At 47.2% G+C, this 14855-nt stretch overlaps 2 protein-coding genes and 1 long non-coding RNA gene across 5 annotated transcripts in view; 1 reads left to right on the top strand and 2 right to left on the bottom strand.

The window, feature by feature from the left end:
• CIAPIN1 (cytokine induced apoptosis inhibitor 1) overlaps positions 1-6634 on the bottom strand; it is an 8369-nt gene extending 1735 nt beyond the window's left edge. The window contains exons 1-8 of one of the 2 annotated variants that reach the window (XM_083794760.1): positions 6499-6634; positions 3905-4082; positions 3435-3587; positions 1989-2065; positions 1430-1598; positions 1124-1197; positions 678-793; positions 84-153 (exon numbers count right to left, since the gene is read on the bottom strand). In XM_083794760.1, the coding sequence (XP_083650886.1) occupies positions 84-153; positions 678-793; positions 1124-1197; positions 1430-1598; positions 1989-2065; positions 3435-3587; positions 3905-4061 (816 nt within the window). In that variant the 5' untranslated portion in view covers positions 4062-4082; positions 6499-6634. Of the gene's footprint in view, positions 1-83; positions 154-677; positions 794-1123; positions 1198-1429; positions 1599-1988; positions 2066-3434; positions 3588-3904; positions 4083-6134; positions 6291-6498 lie in introns of those variants that run through there. The other variant, XM_083794761.1, reaches the window with a different exon arrangement.
• On the top strand, positions 6522-14837 carry COQ9 (coenzyme Q9). 2 transcript variants are annotated; one of them, XM_083794739.1, is made up of 9 exons: positions 6522-6659; positions 7558-7729; positions 8314-8449; positions 8799-8941; positions 9176-9260; positions 10424-10528; positions 12501-12656; positions 13057-13110; positions 14706-14837. In XM_083794739.1, the coding sequence occupies exons 1-9, from the start codon at positions 6596-6598 to the stop codon at positions 14739-14741; spliced, it is 951 nt and encodes a 316-aa protein (XP_083650865.1). In that variant the 5' UTR covers positions 6522-6595; the 3' UTR covers positions 14742-14837. The 2 variants fall into 2 exon arrangements, with proteins under 2 accessions (XP_083650865.1, XP_083650864.1); XM_083794738.1 differs by lacking the exon at positions 14706-14837 and having other exon boundaries at positions 13057-13342.
• On the bottom strand, positions 11019-14855 carry LOC310879856. The gene is made up of 2 exons (XR_014571183.1): positions 14715-14855; positions 11019-14227 (listed from the first exon to the last, which is right to left on the bottom strand). It is a non-coding gene; the product is annotated as an uncharacterized lncRNA (long non-coding RNA).

Below are 14855 nucleotides of genomic sequence, written 5' to 3'. Positions count from 1 at the left end.
GGGAGCAGTCACCAGAGAAAACTGTTCTTAGACACATGCTGCATCTTGCAAACCACAACATAGAAACAAAAATGACTATTTACATTTCCACAGGCAGATTTGGGCTGTGAGCTCTTCTTCTCCTGTTCTAGCTCTTCAGCCAGGCCACATGTGCTGCAGAAAATAAAGAAATCACTTGCATCTTTCTGCTTACAGGTTGTGAGTCACCAATACTTGTTCCAGACCTGTTCACACACAACAGCCCTCACTTTGTCACACGACACAGACAGCTCTGGGACTCTCACACACCTTGTTCTCCAATACAACAGTTTGCAGAACAAGAGTTGAAACACACTTGTCCAGTTGAACTGAGTGAGAAATGACTCTAAAACATTTGCTACATGAACTATTTCTCCTTGGAATCTGAGGAACCAGGATTTTAGTGAAGGCTGCGCAAACTGTGCAGCTACCTCCAAGAAGAGTGTTGATCATATCAATGTGGCAGTTTGTAGCAGTTTTGGCGTAGCTAACCAATTCTCACTCTGTTTGGATTCACACTCAAATAGCTAAGATAAGAAAGGACATGAACCAACTGAATCATGCTTTGAAGTCCCCACAATCTTTTTAAAAAACATGCAACATTAAAGTTTCAATATTACAGTTAAGAGGTTCACTGATATGCTAATCCCAGCACTGACCAGTTCTTGCAGGCTTTCTTTTTGCCCATTTCTTTGCAGGATGGAGCTCTGAGGGAAGCTGGATCTGGCTTTTTCAAATCCTCTGAATCTAACAGTTCATCAGAGTCCAGAAGATCCTGGAGTATACCATGGAAGATAACACACAGCAAATGGACGTGTTAGTAGGGAATGACATCGCTGTGCTGTGTTCACAGAAATGTCCCCGTTTGTAGCACTAGCAATAAAGTGCTGCAGCCATTCCCTCTTAACCTTGTCTCCTCTCCACCCTCACCACACCTCTGGGCACCCAACACCTCATACAGCAGCTGAGAAATTTTACCCTAGAGATTCTTTTCTATCTCTTACGTTGTAAAGCTTCCCATGAGACATGACTGAAACTAGTTAGAGTAGGAAAGAATAGAAGAGAGAAGGAATGACAGCGAAGTCTCACAAATAAAAATGGATACCATCTCTTCATCATTCATATCATTGGCAGAGAGTGTCCACAGCTTAGCAGTGGCTGGATCCACAGAGGGTTTTCCTGGAGCCAAAACAAGTAAAAAATAGTAGCTAATCCAGCCATTGCCCAACAAATTTTGGGCAATATTTTGCCCCATATTTCCAACAAATAGAGAATTCAAAAACTTTGGAAAGCCCCCACTCTGCAGATTTTTATGTAACACTCCCTACCACAGAGCAGTCTCCCTGCTCCAAGGAATATTGGTCACCTGAGAGGCAGGTGATCCACACATTCAGCAAGCACCACACATTACCTGAAGGACCAGGTTTCTTGGCAAAGGATAGTTTGAGCTGACTTGAGGATCCCACTTCGAAGTTGGGTTTCCTGCCTTCTATCCGAACAATGAGAAGGTCATTGCCTTGGTAATCCAAATGTCCTTGGACTGACTGGGCCTCCTCTGGGGTCAAAGGTTCCTTTTGCAGCTGCAATGCAAGATCTTAGGTTAACTTCACACAGAGCCACCTTATTTCAGTGCCCTGTACATTATTCATGTTAACACAGATAATCAGTTGTGTCTGGCTCCAGCTGCTTATCCTTCAGAGCAGAGGGTGAGTCAGTCCTAGTTGCAGTGCAGCAGAAAGAGTTGATCAGTATGACACAAGCAATCGGTCATGACAAAGGACAGTTTCTCTTCTATTTTCAACCCTAAAGAACAACACTACCTTTGCAGTAGCAAATGTTTGGGGCATGCAATGTCCATGCACATTTACAGTAAACCAGGGTAGCAAAACATCTTGCTACCCATCAAGTCCTCATCTAATATTTCAAGGTAACAGCATAAGGGAGTTCTGGAAGAGTAAGTACATACATACCTCCTTCACTTCCACTATCCCAGAGAGAGTCAGAGCTGCGAAGAGTTTGGCTGCTGTCTTGATTCTGCTGTTGTTTCCTGGAAGACACAAAAGCAGGAAATAGCAGGAGGGAAGAACAAGAATAGAGGTCACTAAGAAACAGATATGGTGCTTGAAACCTGGAAAAGCAAGACAGCTTTACAAGGAGGTACTGAAGCCAAACCTTTGCTTTAAAATGGGCCCTCTCCAGTGACAGCAGGAACAAACCAAAAAGAGTGAGCAGCTTGTTCATTAGAATAATGGCCTGGGATCACAAAGTTGGTTCTAGCTCCAGATTTGTTCTACATATGCCAAAACCTCCTTCAACACAATCAACACCAATTTTAAAAGGAACGAAAGAAAAAAAAAGATCCCCCAAAACATTTTCATATATTGCAGTAAACAACTCATGAATTTTCAAAACATGGATTCCTAAATGAGCATTAAATTCAGAAACATAACATTCAAGAGCCTTGTTCCAATAGGCATAAGTTACTACAGTCACTATTTCATCGAAGACTCATTACAGGCTTCGTCCCTTGGGCACAGGATTGTGCTGAGTTCAGCCACCTTGTCTCCATACTCTCACTTGCACTTTATTCCAGGTCCACCAAGTTCCAGCCTGCCAGATGTGACTTTGGAAACCAAAAAAACCCATCTACTCCAGACTGTGCACATTCTTCATTCTGTCCCAGGAACGTCTCCCATCCTGGTATTGTACCTCTGCCCTGCAGCGCCACTGCCAGCTTCAAAACAATGGCAAATCTTCCTAAACTGGAAGAGCTTCTGTTGCCAATTATACCACTATTTTCAGTGCTGCAGATTGTGCCAGTAGAAACATCATCAGCACAGATGCTTCTGTTCTTATCAGATGGCATGTTATTTCCTCATTTCTTCCTAAACCAACTCTATGCCAGCAAGGTTTGAATGCAGGTCAGGCATTAAGACAAAGAATAATCTTGTGTCCACCTCCTTCTGTGTTCCACCAGCCTGCTGTGCTGGGTGCTCTGGCTTCACTTTTAGAACTTAGTCCAAACACTTCTACCTCTTCTCAACTGATTTCTGGGACAGCCTCTCTCAGCATTTGTCACCCATTTTAAAAATCAATTTGGAGGCTCCGAAACACAGCACCTGTGACAATCTATTAACACTACAACCTCTAGGAGAAAACCAGAGTCCACTGAGGTTTTCGGTGTAGTTCAGGAACATGCCTGTCCTGCACTTTTGATAGAAGGAGAATGCCTGCAGAAACCCCTGATGGCTATCAGCTTAAACACATGATTAAAAAAAATGCTATTCAGGTTAGTGTGTCAGGAGAGTGAAAATCTCTAAATGGGAGCAAGTGTTCCTGATGCCTTTCATTACAGAGTAATTCTCACAGGAATTTCTCTGTTGCCACAAAAGCAAGGCTGATGCAGATTCTCTCACCTGAGTCTGTAACCACCGGTTCTTTCAGAAGTACACGTCCCCCAGGCTTAAGTATCCGAGCTATTTCTGCCAATACCTCTGTGGTGTGCTGCACAGTACTGCCTGGTACCATGCCAGATAGAATTACATCAAAACTGGACTCCTTGTGTGCCGCTGCAAAGAAAGAAAGACATAAGATGGTACAATTTTACACGCACACACACACACAAATCTTTGCTTAATAATCAATCCTACATTCCTCTTCAACTCTCATGCCTGTGTATAACAGCAATAACTGGTTAAAGACACCAGTCATAGGAAGCATGACCAGGGTATATCACTGTCTTTGCTGCATTGCCGGTGGAGAGCACTAACAGTGGGTGCTATTGCTGTTCTGAATGCTGACTTACAAACCAGGGAACACGTGAGCTCGTAAGATAAAGTACCCTCTCCCTTTAAAAGAAGCAGTGAAAAATTAGGATCATTCTTACATTGAGACAGTTGGTTAATGTTTTCCACAGAGACACGATTATCAGCTCCCACCAGTGCCTGAATTTTATCCACCAAATCCTTCAGTGCTGCAACCGGCGAGGAACTGTCCCAGATGACGGCCACACGCTGCCCAGGTGCAACCCCATACTCCCCCATTTCTGCAGCAGCAGCAACAGCCTGGCAACAGCAAACAGAAGGACAGGGCAGGGGAAGACAGGAAGGGTAACTGCCAAATGCACCAAAACCTTCACAGAATATGGCTGGGTCATTGAGCACTGACTTCTTGTAATAAACGGGAATTTTTCTGGAGACAGGCAGCACGTAGCTCCCACAAATAAAGCATTCATATGACATTAAGAAGCATCTACATTTAAGGGCATAATTCTAGTTTTTCTCCAGTTTAGAGGCTTGTTTCGCAGGGAGATTGCAAGCCATGCTTAAAAAAATAAAAATAATTACATGCTTTCCTTTGGATTTGAATATAAATGTATACAGGATTTCTGGAATACAAGACTAGTGACAACTTTGTGAGAGTTAGAACTGTCTCCTACTCAGAACATGACCTAGCAGAGTTTGCCTCCACTATATGTGAAGAAAAAAAAAAAAAAAGAGTAACTTTTGGCATTCCCAGCACTCCAGATTGAAGCTCTTTCAACTCTTACCATTGCAGGCACCGGGAGAACAATTACACAGCAGGGAAGAGGGGAACTGAATGTGTATTTAGCAAGTTTTGAGAAACCTGTCTCTGTAATAACACTTTAAAAATACCGTATTTTTGAGAGAGGCCAAAAAAAATCTGCATCATAAAAGTGTCATGGCAGGAGTCAATCATGTTGTCACCTGTACTCATTGCAGCACCAACTACTGAAAATAATTTCCTGTCCTCTTTCACTTTACTCATCCAATGCAGCCTTTCTAATTTAACACAACCATGGAGGACAGAGACGGTGATGAGCATAATGGTTGCCCGCTACATCTGCAGTCAGATATAAGCCATGCACTTGCTTCAAAACAGTCTGTTTTAAGATCATCATCTAAAATCATTACAACATTATGCATCCTGGATAAAACCTTATCATGGCTATGTTTTCATCAAAGAGCTCACGGATGTGCTGCACCAAAGTTAACTGAGTTGCCCACAATCTGGGAGTTGATTTTGACTCCCTGTTCCTCAAGCTCAACATGCCATAGACTCCTAGAAACTGCAGACATGAAGAATGGGACAACCCTGAACCTTGTCCAAGCGACTCTGGTAGGAATGGGTTGTAATCCAGCCTGCACAGCCAACCCAGCCACAAGGAAAAGATCCCAGACACATGATACAGGTTACAGGACCTCACAGTTGGCCTTGAGGGCGCTTGCAACGCAAGCTAAGCAACCACAACTAAGATTAACACTAGTAAACTTGTATTAACCATGACAAAACGTCATCTTTCCCAGGCAGGTGGCTGAAAACCTCAAAAGATACATAATCTGTTAGACTAACATAGAAAAAAATAAAACAAAGTCACACCCTCCTCTCAGAACAACAGGCTGTGACTGTTCAAGAGAGGTTCAGGTAAAAAGGTGTAACAGCAGATCCCAAACGTGATGCCAAAGCGACATCACGGAAATAATTTCAGTCTGAGCCCAAGCCACTCGAACAGCAACACCAGACCACCAGCCTGCATCAGTGCCCTGAGACCTATCTAATGACAGCAGGAAGCTACTGCTTCAAGTACATGATGTTAACCTGCCTTCAGTGGGCATGAAGGCCTGGAACTGCTGTTGAAGCAAGGACGACCAATAACTGGGGGAGTTCCAGGGGAGCGTGTATTTTCCCCCTCTAAGATTTCCAGTAGTAAGTGGAATTTATTTAGAACGAAGGGCCGTCTCACCCCAGCCGTCTTCCTTCTTTCACACGCCTGCGGCTATAGAACCTGCCAAGCTAGCTTGCTAACTCAGGGAAGCACCTGGCACCCCATGGTCTAGCTGAGCAGTGCTTTCCTCTGCTGCTGCTGCTGAGGAGATCGTTGCAGTTACAGCTGAGCTGCTTTGTCACCCGTGGGGCAAGGAGGGGACGCGGAGCAGGCATCCTGCGGGACGTGGGGCTTATCTTCACGTCACGGTCACCAGCGGGCCGTGAAGAACAGGACTGTTCCTCCCACAAACAGGGGAAGGAAGGGGCTTTAAGCAGTACTGCAGGCTTCCAGCTTTCATATGTTTAAAAAAAAAAAGTCTTTGGGCTACCTTGTCCAGCACATCAAAGCTTCAAGTTAATCGCGAGCTCAGGATGAAGCCAGGCAGGTCCTGTCGGCCTGGGGCACAACTCCCGGGTACAGGCAACAGAAAACGGGGCCTACAAACGCGCGCGTTCCCTCACAGCGAGAGCGGAGGTTAAATACCCAGCCACGGAGCCATGCCCGCGCGTTGTGGGAAAGGCAGAACGACGCCGCCCCTCCGCCGAGCCCGGGGGGCGCCCCCAGCCAGGCCCGGGAGGATCCGAGCGGACAGGGCAGGAGGCGCAGCGCTGCCTGGCCGTGCCCGCGAGGCCGTGGAAGCGCCGGGGCTGCCCCCAGGACCGCCGCCAACGCCCGGGCCCCGCTCCCCTTACCTGCGGGCGGCGCGGGACGGGCTCGGCTCGGCTCGGCTCCCTCTGACACCGTCACGGCCCTGCCCCGCTGCGTCATCGCGCCCTGCCCGCTTCCAAAATGGCGGCGGCGGCGGCAGGCAGCCTGCGGCGGGCGGGCTGGCGGCTGTGGCGGGGCCGCGCGGGTGAGGGGGCGGGGGGCGTGTGCTCGCGCTCGTGCTCGCGCTCGCGGCCGTGCCCCTGCTCGTGCCCGTGCCCGTGCCCGTGCCCGTGCGCTTGGCGGGCGGGGCGTGGGGGGCCGGGGGAAGGTGAGGTGAAGGGCAGCGGTGCGGGGCCGCCCGCCCCCCCCGCCCCACGCAGCGGGGCGAGGCCTGGCCCGGGCCGTGCGGTGCCCGTCGGGGCCGGTGCGGGGGGAGCGGGCAGGGTGGGCTGCTGCAGCCCCGCGGCACCGCGCTGCTGTGTGTCTGTGCGCAGGGCTGACGGAGGGCTGTGCGGGCCCTGAAGTGAGCGGGCTGTCAGCGAGCCCAAGCGTTAGGGCGTGTGTGTGTCTGTGTGTGTGTGTGTGTTTATCCCTTCGTGCAGCCCCAGCTCATCAAAAACACAACGCCTCACTGCAGTGAAATTAAAAATTCTCCCACGGTAGCCCTAATTGCCGGGTGTGCTGTCTTTGAGTCACCTGAGGAGCATAAGCAGCAATTGGAACGTGGTATCTGTTCAAACTGCTACCTCACTCGAGCGCCGCAGTGACCCTGTTCTGGGTTCTTTCCTTGTGATGGGCCAAGGACCAGAGGCGTGCTGTGGTGGGTGCAGGTTTGTGTGTGTGCTTTCCAGCACAAGCTTGCAAAACTCCTTTCTGTTTGCTGCATGTGCCATGTGCAGGATTCCTTTCCTCAGAAGATGTTTCCACTTCATCAAGTAAATGTAAGTCTAGGGTGACAAGGGTGTTTCTCAGAAGTAAAGAATATCGTTCCCTGCAGGTTTCCATGCCTTTTGGCTGTGTTTGCCACAATGCTCTTCTCCACCTTGAGTCCCTGTGCTGTCTTGTACCTGAAGGACACATCTGACTCCTTGTTTCCCTTTCAGGGCTCAGGTGCCAGCTCTACCCACCCCAGCGGGCCCTCCATGCCTCAGCTGTACTGAGGAGAGCCTCAGATGAGCAGAAGAAGGAGCCGCTGGCATCTTCCCCTCAGCAGCAGTTTGACTCACCCCCAACAGACCCCCAGCCTGACCATGAACCTCAGGGCTCTCGTCCCAGGTAACTCAGTAGCTCGCTTTAGAGCTGTCCTGCCGGCAGTGAGATCAAAAGGACTTGCTTTGCTGAAACTTGCTGCTGCTCAGAGACAGTGCAGTCCAGAATTAATGGTGCTTCAGTAGCTGTGACAGCGCAAATTCCACTGTCCTTCATGGAGACAAGATGGGACTTGCTTTCACAAGGAAGCCTTTCTAGTCTGCAGAGCACAGGCCTGCACTTCTGTGTTCTTGTGTAAATCTATAGCTGCAGTGTCCATGTGCTTATATCCGTAAAAGGGAAAAACGTAGTTAGTTGTTTTTTGCTTTTTTTTAAGGAGTGGGATATCTGAGGCTGGTTGATCTCCAGGTAACCAACTGGATCGAGCCTTCCCTTATTTCCATCTCCTCCTCTAACAGCAAAGGTTCATTAAAAATTCCTTTTTCTAGAATGGAGGGGGAAGGATTTTACAGGAAGACATGAGATGTATACTGAGTGAGCAGATCTTAAAGCATGTTCACACACACTGGTGGCAGTGAGTGAGCAGTAGAGTCCATGTTGCTGATGGGTGATGGTGACGTTCCCCTCACTGTACCAATACCTTCTCATAGTTACACTGGCCAGGGCGGCCAGGAGTCAGAGGACTATGAGAGCGAGGAGCAGCTGCAGCACCGAATCCTCACAGCAGCGCTGGAGTTTGTGCCTGAACATGGCTGGACGGCAGAAGCCATTGCAGAGGGAGCCAAGGTATGTGGGAGAGAAGCAAAGAACCAGTCAAAAGCTGGATGGAACCGAAGTTCAAAGACAGACCTGCATGCTTCCCCCACATAACCTTGGACAGCGTACCCCAGTCAGCAGATGGTACCGGGCAGGAATGAATCCCAGCTACAGGTTAACGGTGTTAAGAGTTAAGCTGAGGGACAATGCAGAGTAGTGATCCTAATGAGAGGCAAATATGTATCAGAGCATTTTAATACAGTATTGTTTCATTTAAATTCATACAATATCATGTATAAAATAAATACAACATATTTACTAGTTGGATCCTGCTTAGCAGTGTATGACCTGATCTGTGCTTCTCCCTTTTTCCCTGCAGACCCTGGGTCTCTCTGTTGCTGCAGCAGGGATGTTTCACAGCGATGGCAGTGAACTGATCCTGCACTTTGTATCTCAGTGCAACACCAAGCTGTCTGACCTGTTGGAGCAGGAACAAAAACTAGTGCAGTTGGGTGAGACAGAGTGAGTACTGGGTATAAAAATGCATCTTCCTTGGCAGGCACTGGGAACTCGATAGGCAGAGAGGCAATCCATAAATGTAATTTACTCAAGCAATACCACTTTCCCAGATACAGAACTGGACTAGAGACAACAAGGATACACAATACTTTGCATCGCTGTTGCTGAGGCTTGAGGTTCTCAAGAACCGATTTTAACTTGGATGTTCTTCATATTTGTATTTTTTTCCTCACCCAGGAAGAAGCCTACAGATCAATTCCTGAGAGATGCTGTAGAAGCCAGGCTGAGGATGCTGATTCCATATATTGAGAAATGGCCCCAGGTATAAAATGCATATAAGGATTGTCTTTTTTTTTGTGCGTGTATTTTAAACACCCTGTGGCTTTCAACATAGTCTATCCACCAGAATAGTTCAAGGTTATAAATGAAACCCTCGCTGGTTTCAAATGATTTGTAGCCTTCAAAAAGAGAGCACCCTTGAAGAAGGCAGTTAAAAGTGTCTAGCAACTATTCCTTGCCTTTCCAGAAACACAAACCTCTCCATTGTTCGCTCCACCCATCTGGGATCCACAGGGGGATAACCTGTTTCTCTGCTCAGTTGTATTTAGTGTCACTGCAGTGTCAGGCTCCTTGCAGTATTGTTTTGGCTGCACTAGTATCATTTGACACCCGAAAATGCAGAACTACTGCTTCGTTGCAAGAAACTGCCTGCCTAGTATGCGAATGGCAAACCCTTGACAATGTGAAGAAGCTGTCTTCTTCAGGTGAACTGAGAGTGCTCCGTGCTTCAAAATTCAAATGCAAATCTCAAGCCATTCTTCTCAGGGTCAGATGGGAATTGTGGCTATAGTAACAAATGAAGAGTTCCCAACCTTGGCCTACAAAGCCTCAGTTATCCAGTCATTGCTGGCCTCTGGGCAGCTGAATCCAACTCTCCTTGCAGAGAAAGAAGATAGGATTCATGCTTTTGTTACAAATAGCATAGATTGTCTGGTGAAGGGTGTGGGTGGTTTGTGACTCTCCTGGTGTTGTTACTGGTTTCAGAGGCTGAAGGAGGGCCATTATAGCTGTCTGTTCTGCCCTTAGTAGCTGATTGGAGTTCAAAGTCAAATTCAGAGACAGGTTTGGCTCCATCCCTGCCTGCAGGGACACAGCACACAGGTGAGCCAGCTCAGCCTGTCCTGTGTTTCCGTGCCTGGAGAAACAGCTCAGAGAGCCAACACAGAGGCATTCAAGCTGAGCAGGGAGCTTGGGCTCCAGTGGAGGCCAAGTTGTGAGGTTGGCTGCCACACTGTACACTCCCTGCAAATCTTGCTGCTTGGAAAGACCAGTGGCAGGTGAACAGAACTTGGTCTTGTCATTTGGAGCTGGAGTCAAGTCAACAGCAACAGCAAAAATATAACAGAGCAGAGAAACATTGGTCTGTTTTCATGTTATGTCCTTCTATGTTTGACTCTTCCATTTCCCTGTGTATTTTCTTCTCAGGCTGTCAGCATCCTGTTGCTCCCACATAACATCCCTTCCAGCCTCAACCTCCTCACCAGCATGATTGATGATATATGGCACTATGCCGGAGACCAGTCTACGGACGTAAGTCCTTGTGCCTTGCAGACAGGCTGGTTCTACCCATCTGCACTTTAGGAAAATGATGGGTTGAAGTAGGCCATGCCGCTCTTGAAATGATCCATTTTCTGAATGAGGGAAGATGCTTTTAGAAGCACCCAAGGGTCTTCAGAAGCCATACTGTAATTTCCAAAGAGACTTAGGAGCCAAAGGGACTAAATACAAATTTAATGCCGATGGGATTAGTGCAAATTAAAAGGGCTGATGTTCCTAGACTTATTCATAAGTGCTTTTTTTTTGGGGGGGAAGACAAAATTGTTAAGACTTAGAGACTAAGAAGTTGATCCAATTCAGTTAGCAAGCAGTGTGTCTCTGTTGAAGCAGCTGTGTCTTCTACCAACAGTAGCATTTACAGATTTGACTTGAAAATCTTTTAAAGAATCTACCTAAAAATGCGAATAGGTTATTAAAGCTTTCATCTTTCTGGAAGGAAATAAAAGAAAAATTATAACCTTGATTAATTAATAAATTATTTTAATTCATATTGACGTAGGGAGAGATGGGAAAAGCTATATGAATCATTTTAACAAACTACTTTAATAAACTTCTTTTATCTGAATATGAAAGAGAAGCTACTGCAGTGAAAAAATAAATAAGATGATGGAAAAAGGAATAAACTAGAAAAAAAAAGACTGTGATTGCATCAGGAGCTACAAGTTCCTTATGAAAGTTGAATTCACACGTCAGAATCAGTGTCTGCACTGAGCTGTTCCTAAAGTTTTCTCACTGCTGCAGGGAGTAGAAGTTATCTTTTCTTTGCACCCTCTGATTGATTATAAGCATTTTCGTGGGATGCTGCAATGCTGATTCCACTTCCCCTTTCCAGTAAAGGAGTTTAATCTCGCTTGTAATAGAGCCTTCTTCACAATGCCAGGAGTTGTGCGGTATGCTGTTGTCTCAGAGACCCTTTCAAGTGTTTTTCAGAGCAGGAAGAAAATCAGCACAAGGAGTTTGGTCTCAGACAGATGAGAGCGCCAGCTGCAAATGGTGACATCCCTCATGTTACTTGCCGTGTCACAGTTTGCAGGTTGTGGTACAGACAGCAGAGTTTTTGATCCAACTGTTTTCAAAATTAAGACCAGTGATTTAATTTTCCTGTTGCTTTGTAATCATGAATGGAACAACCAGTATTTTTTCTAGGTACCCAAATTGTTTAATCACCATAATAGCAGGAAATGAAGTTGAAGACTCATTTTTAAAAGTGTGTATATATTGTCTGCCAGTGATTCAAACGCAAGTGGAAAAACTGAAGAGTTTATGAATCTTTGCATTGTGTAACCTATCCTTGCAGCATATCCTACAGGACTGCTGCCAGCAGTGTGCTGATGTATTTAGTGATTTAGCAGGCAATGCTGGTATTTCAGTTATAGGATTTGGGTAAGGTGTATCTCTGTGATGCCGTGCACAGTTCTATCATCAGTTTGTTCTGTTTCTATATGTTTTTGGAGCGAACTACAGCTGAAGTTCAGTAGTAAACACAGCCTTGTGTTTACACACATCGAATCAGATCTAGAATTGTAGCGTTGCATTTCCTGCTAGCAGTCTTTAAAGCAAAGATAAACTCTTGCACAATACAGCCAACTAGCTGGGTACATTTGCTGCAGGTGCCTGCTTGCAACCAGAAGCAGGTGGTGGTGTTTTTGCTGAGCAGTTTTATACATGGTGCTTGTGACCTCTGTCTGGTGCCATGGGATCAGCTGTGCTGTCAGATGGTGGCTGGTGGCCCAGTGCATCACAGAGACGAAGCTGCACGGTTTGATTCAAGAAGGAATATGCAGTCCTAGGGCTCTGTTCACTGAGCAGTTTACCAGGGACTGCCCAGTTGCTAACAGTGAGGAGGTGGTATGTTGTTTTCCTTTGCGGTTCTCCCGGCCTGCTTTAGTGATCTCCCTTCAGGTCACCTCCCTCTCTTTCTCTCTCTCAATCCATGCCCCTGCAGTTTAACTGGTACACTCGTCGGGCTGTGCTCACTGGCATCTACAACACCACAGAACTGGTGATGATGCAGGATTCATCCCCTGACTTTGAAGAGACTTGGCGCTTCCTGGAAAACCGAATAGCTGATGCCATGAACATGGGCAATACAGCTAAGCAGGTAACATTGTGGACAAGGTATTCATGCAGCATTCGTCTTGTACCAAAACATGTGCAGACAGAGCTGGCTGTTCAGTCACGCAGACCACATACTTGCTGAGAGACCAGTGGCATACTGGTGGGTGATGGCATAAATGCTGTCAGCTCCGTATCAATAAATACTTGTGTGTTCTAATAAAACAACACTTTTGTCAGACTGACCCAATGATTAGGAGCTGTATATTCCCTGGAAATCCCTTCCTTATATCTTATCTCTGGCTATCATTTTTCTTCAGTGCTTGGCTTATATCAGCATCTTCTTGTAGCAAGTACACATTTGTTACGATTGTGTCTCTGTATCTGGGTATCTACAAGTGTAAGTGCAGAAGAAAACTAAAGGTTATGTTCTCCCCGTCTCCCAGGTACAGTCAACCGGAGAAGCACTTGCCCAGGGCCTGATGGGAGCTGCAGTTACTGTAAGTAATGCTGAAACCAACAAGGCTGTAAGGGCAGAATTATGTTCTGTTCCATGCTTAATGCTAGCATGTCTTCCCTCCTGATTCTAGACTACAGCATGAAAGAGAATTGTCTTTCATAGCTTAACTACACGTAAGAATGATTTTATGGGTAGTTTGGGCTTAGTTTGCTATTCTATGGTGAAGGTACTTGTAATACAGCATAAAATTAAGTCCAAAGCTGCAGAATGAGTTTTAGGCAGGTGGTCAGAATAAGGGAATGTCACCATTCTCCATCACTTGTCACTAGACCTCTTCCAGTCCCTTCCCTGGAGATCTTGACTGGAGGTTTGTGCATTCATGGACACACAGGAGGTGGCACCTCTCCCTGAGCCACACAGCAGGATCACTTCCTCAAGCTGCAGTCTGTGATAAGGCTGTGTGGGAAATAAAGATGGAAGCTCCTGTTCCCTCTGGCTTCCCGGGGAGCTCGCTGCCCACTGTAGGGTGGCTGACAGTGTTTCTGCCCATATTGCAACCTGAACAACTGTGACCTGCTCAGGGAAGTTGCGTTTGGTTTCAGGGGACTGCAGTGTCCTTCATGAATTCATTCGTCCCAGACATCTGTATGTCCATGAGGTAGCTGCACTTCCTGTAGGACACAAAACAGTCCCTTGTGTACCCACACACTATTTTTAAGAGCTTCGCTGCCCTACTGTGATGATGTTTTGGACAACTCCCATTGCATTTTAGCAGCAAAGTGATTTCCTTGTTATCAGTAATAGATGTTTTTTTGTGATTTCCAGTACAAGAAGGCCAAACCACCTGGAATATAAATTAGAAATCATTTTCACTGTATGAAGCAATTGTGAAGAATCTCTCTCACCTCCCTCCACCTGCAGTTATGGTGGAATAGTTCCTTAAGCATTTCTCAGCCTTGCTCCACATCCACAGCCATAGCTGTCCCGCAAATGTCAATATCATTGTAAGATCCTCCATCAGAGAAGTCCGGGTGCACTGTTTGTGCTCCTTGTGCATCAGTATGATGCTCTCCTACACGTGACAACTGTGCAGCTTAGGTCTAGAATATTTTATGTTCCCGGATGTTTTGTCTGCCTGTGTTCCACCGATAGTTCCCCTGTGCAGATAAAAAGAGGAATGAGATGTGAGTTCCTCTGGAGAGGGGTGGGTTCCAGCCAGCTGGTTTTAGGGCAGAAACATCCCAAGCGTGTTAACTCTTAAGAACCAGTATGGACAGGCCTCCCACGCCCATGGTTGCAGGCGCTGCACGGGTGTGCCGGGCGCTCCAGCTGCGTGCAAAGCAGAGGGCTTGCATTCACTGTGGGCTTGTGCAGTCACAGAAATAAAACCCAGCTCAAGCCCCCGAACCTAGCAAGCAAGGAGGGCCTTTTGCAGCTCTCAGGAAAGCTGCCGGCTCTTCCCGAGGGTACCCAGGGCACCGTTTCTCCGAGCTTTTTGCATTATCCTACTTGCTGTGACCCCAACCTGCGGCTCTCACCGCTGCCTCCCGAGCAGGCGCCTGCCGGAGCCCCTTGGCTTCGGCTGCGGGGGGCCGCCGGTTGCTGACCTGCCGCCCGCGTCTCCGTGTCCCGCAGATCACCAACCTGACGGGGCTGAACCAGCGCCGCTGATGCCGGAGCCCGCGGACCGGCGCCGGACCGAGGACGGGGCCGCCTTCGCCTCCTTCTCCCTCCCGTCTCCAATAAAGCCCAAGCGCACCCACACCGCGCAGCGTCTCCGCCTGC

Source organism: Anser anser, assembly GCF_964211835.1.
Source record: "Anser anser genome assembly, chromosome: 11".
Lineage (NCBI taxonomy): Eukaryota > Metazoa > Chordata > Aves > Anseriformes > Anatidae > Anser > Anser anser.
This window is presented reverse-complemented; position numbering and strand designations above follow the sequence as displayed.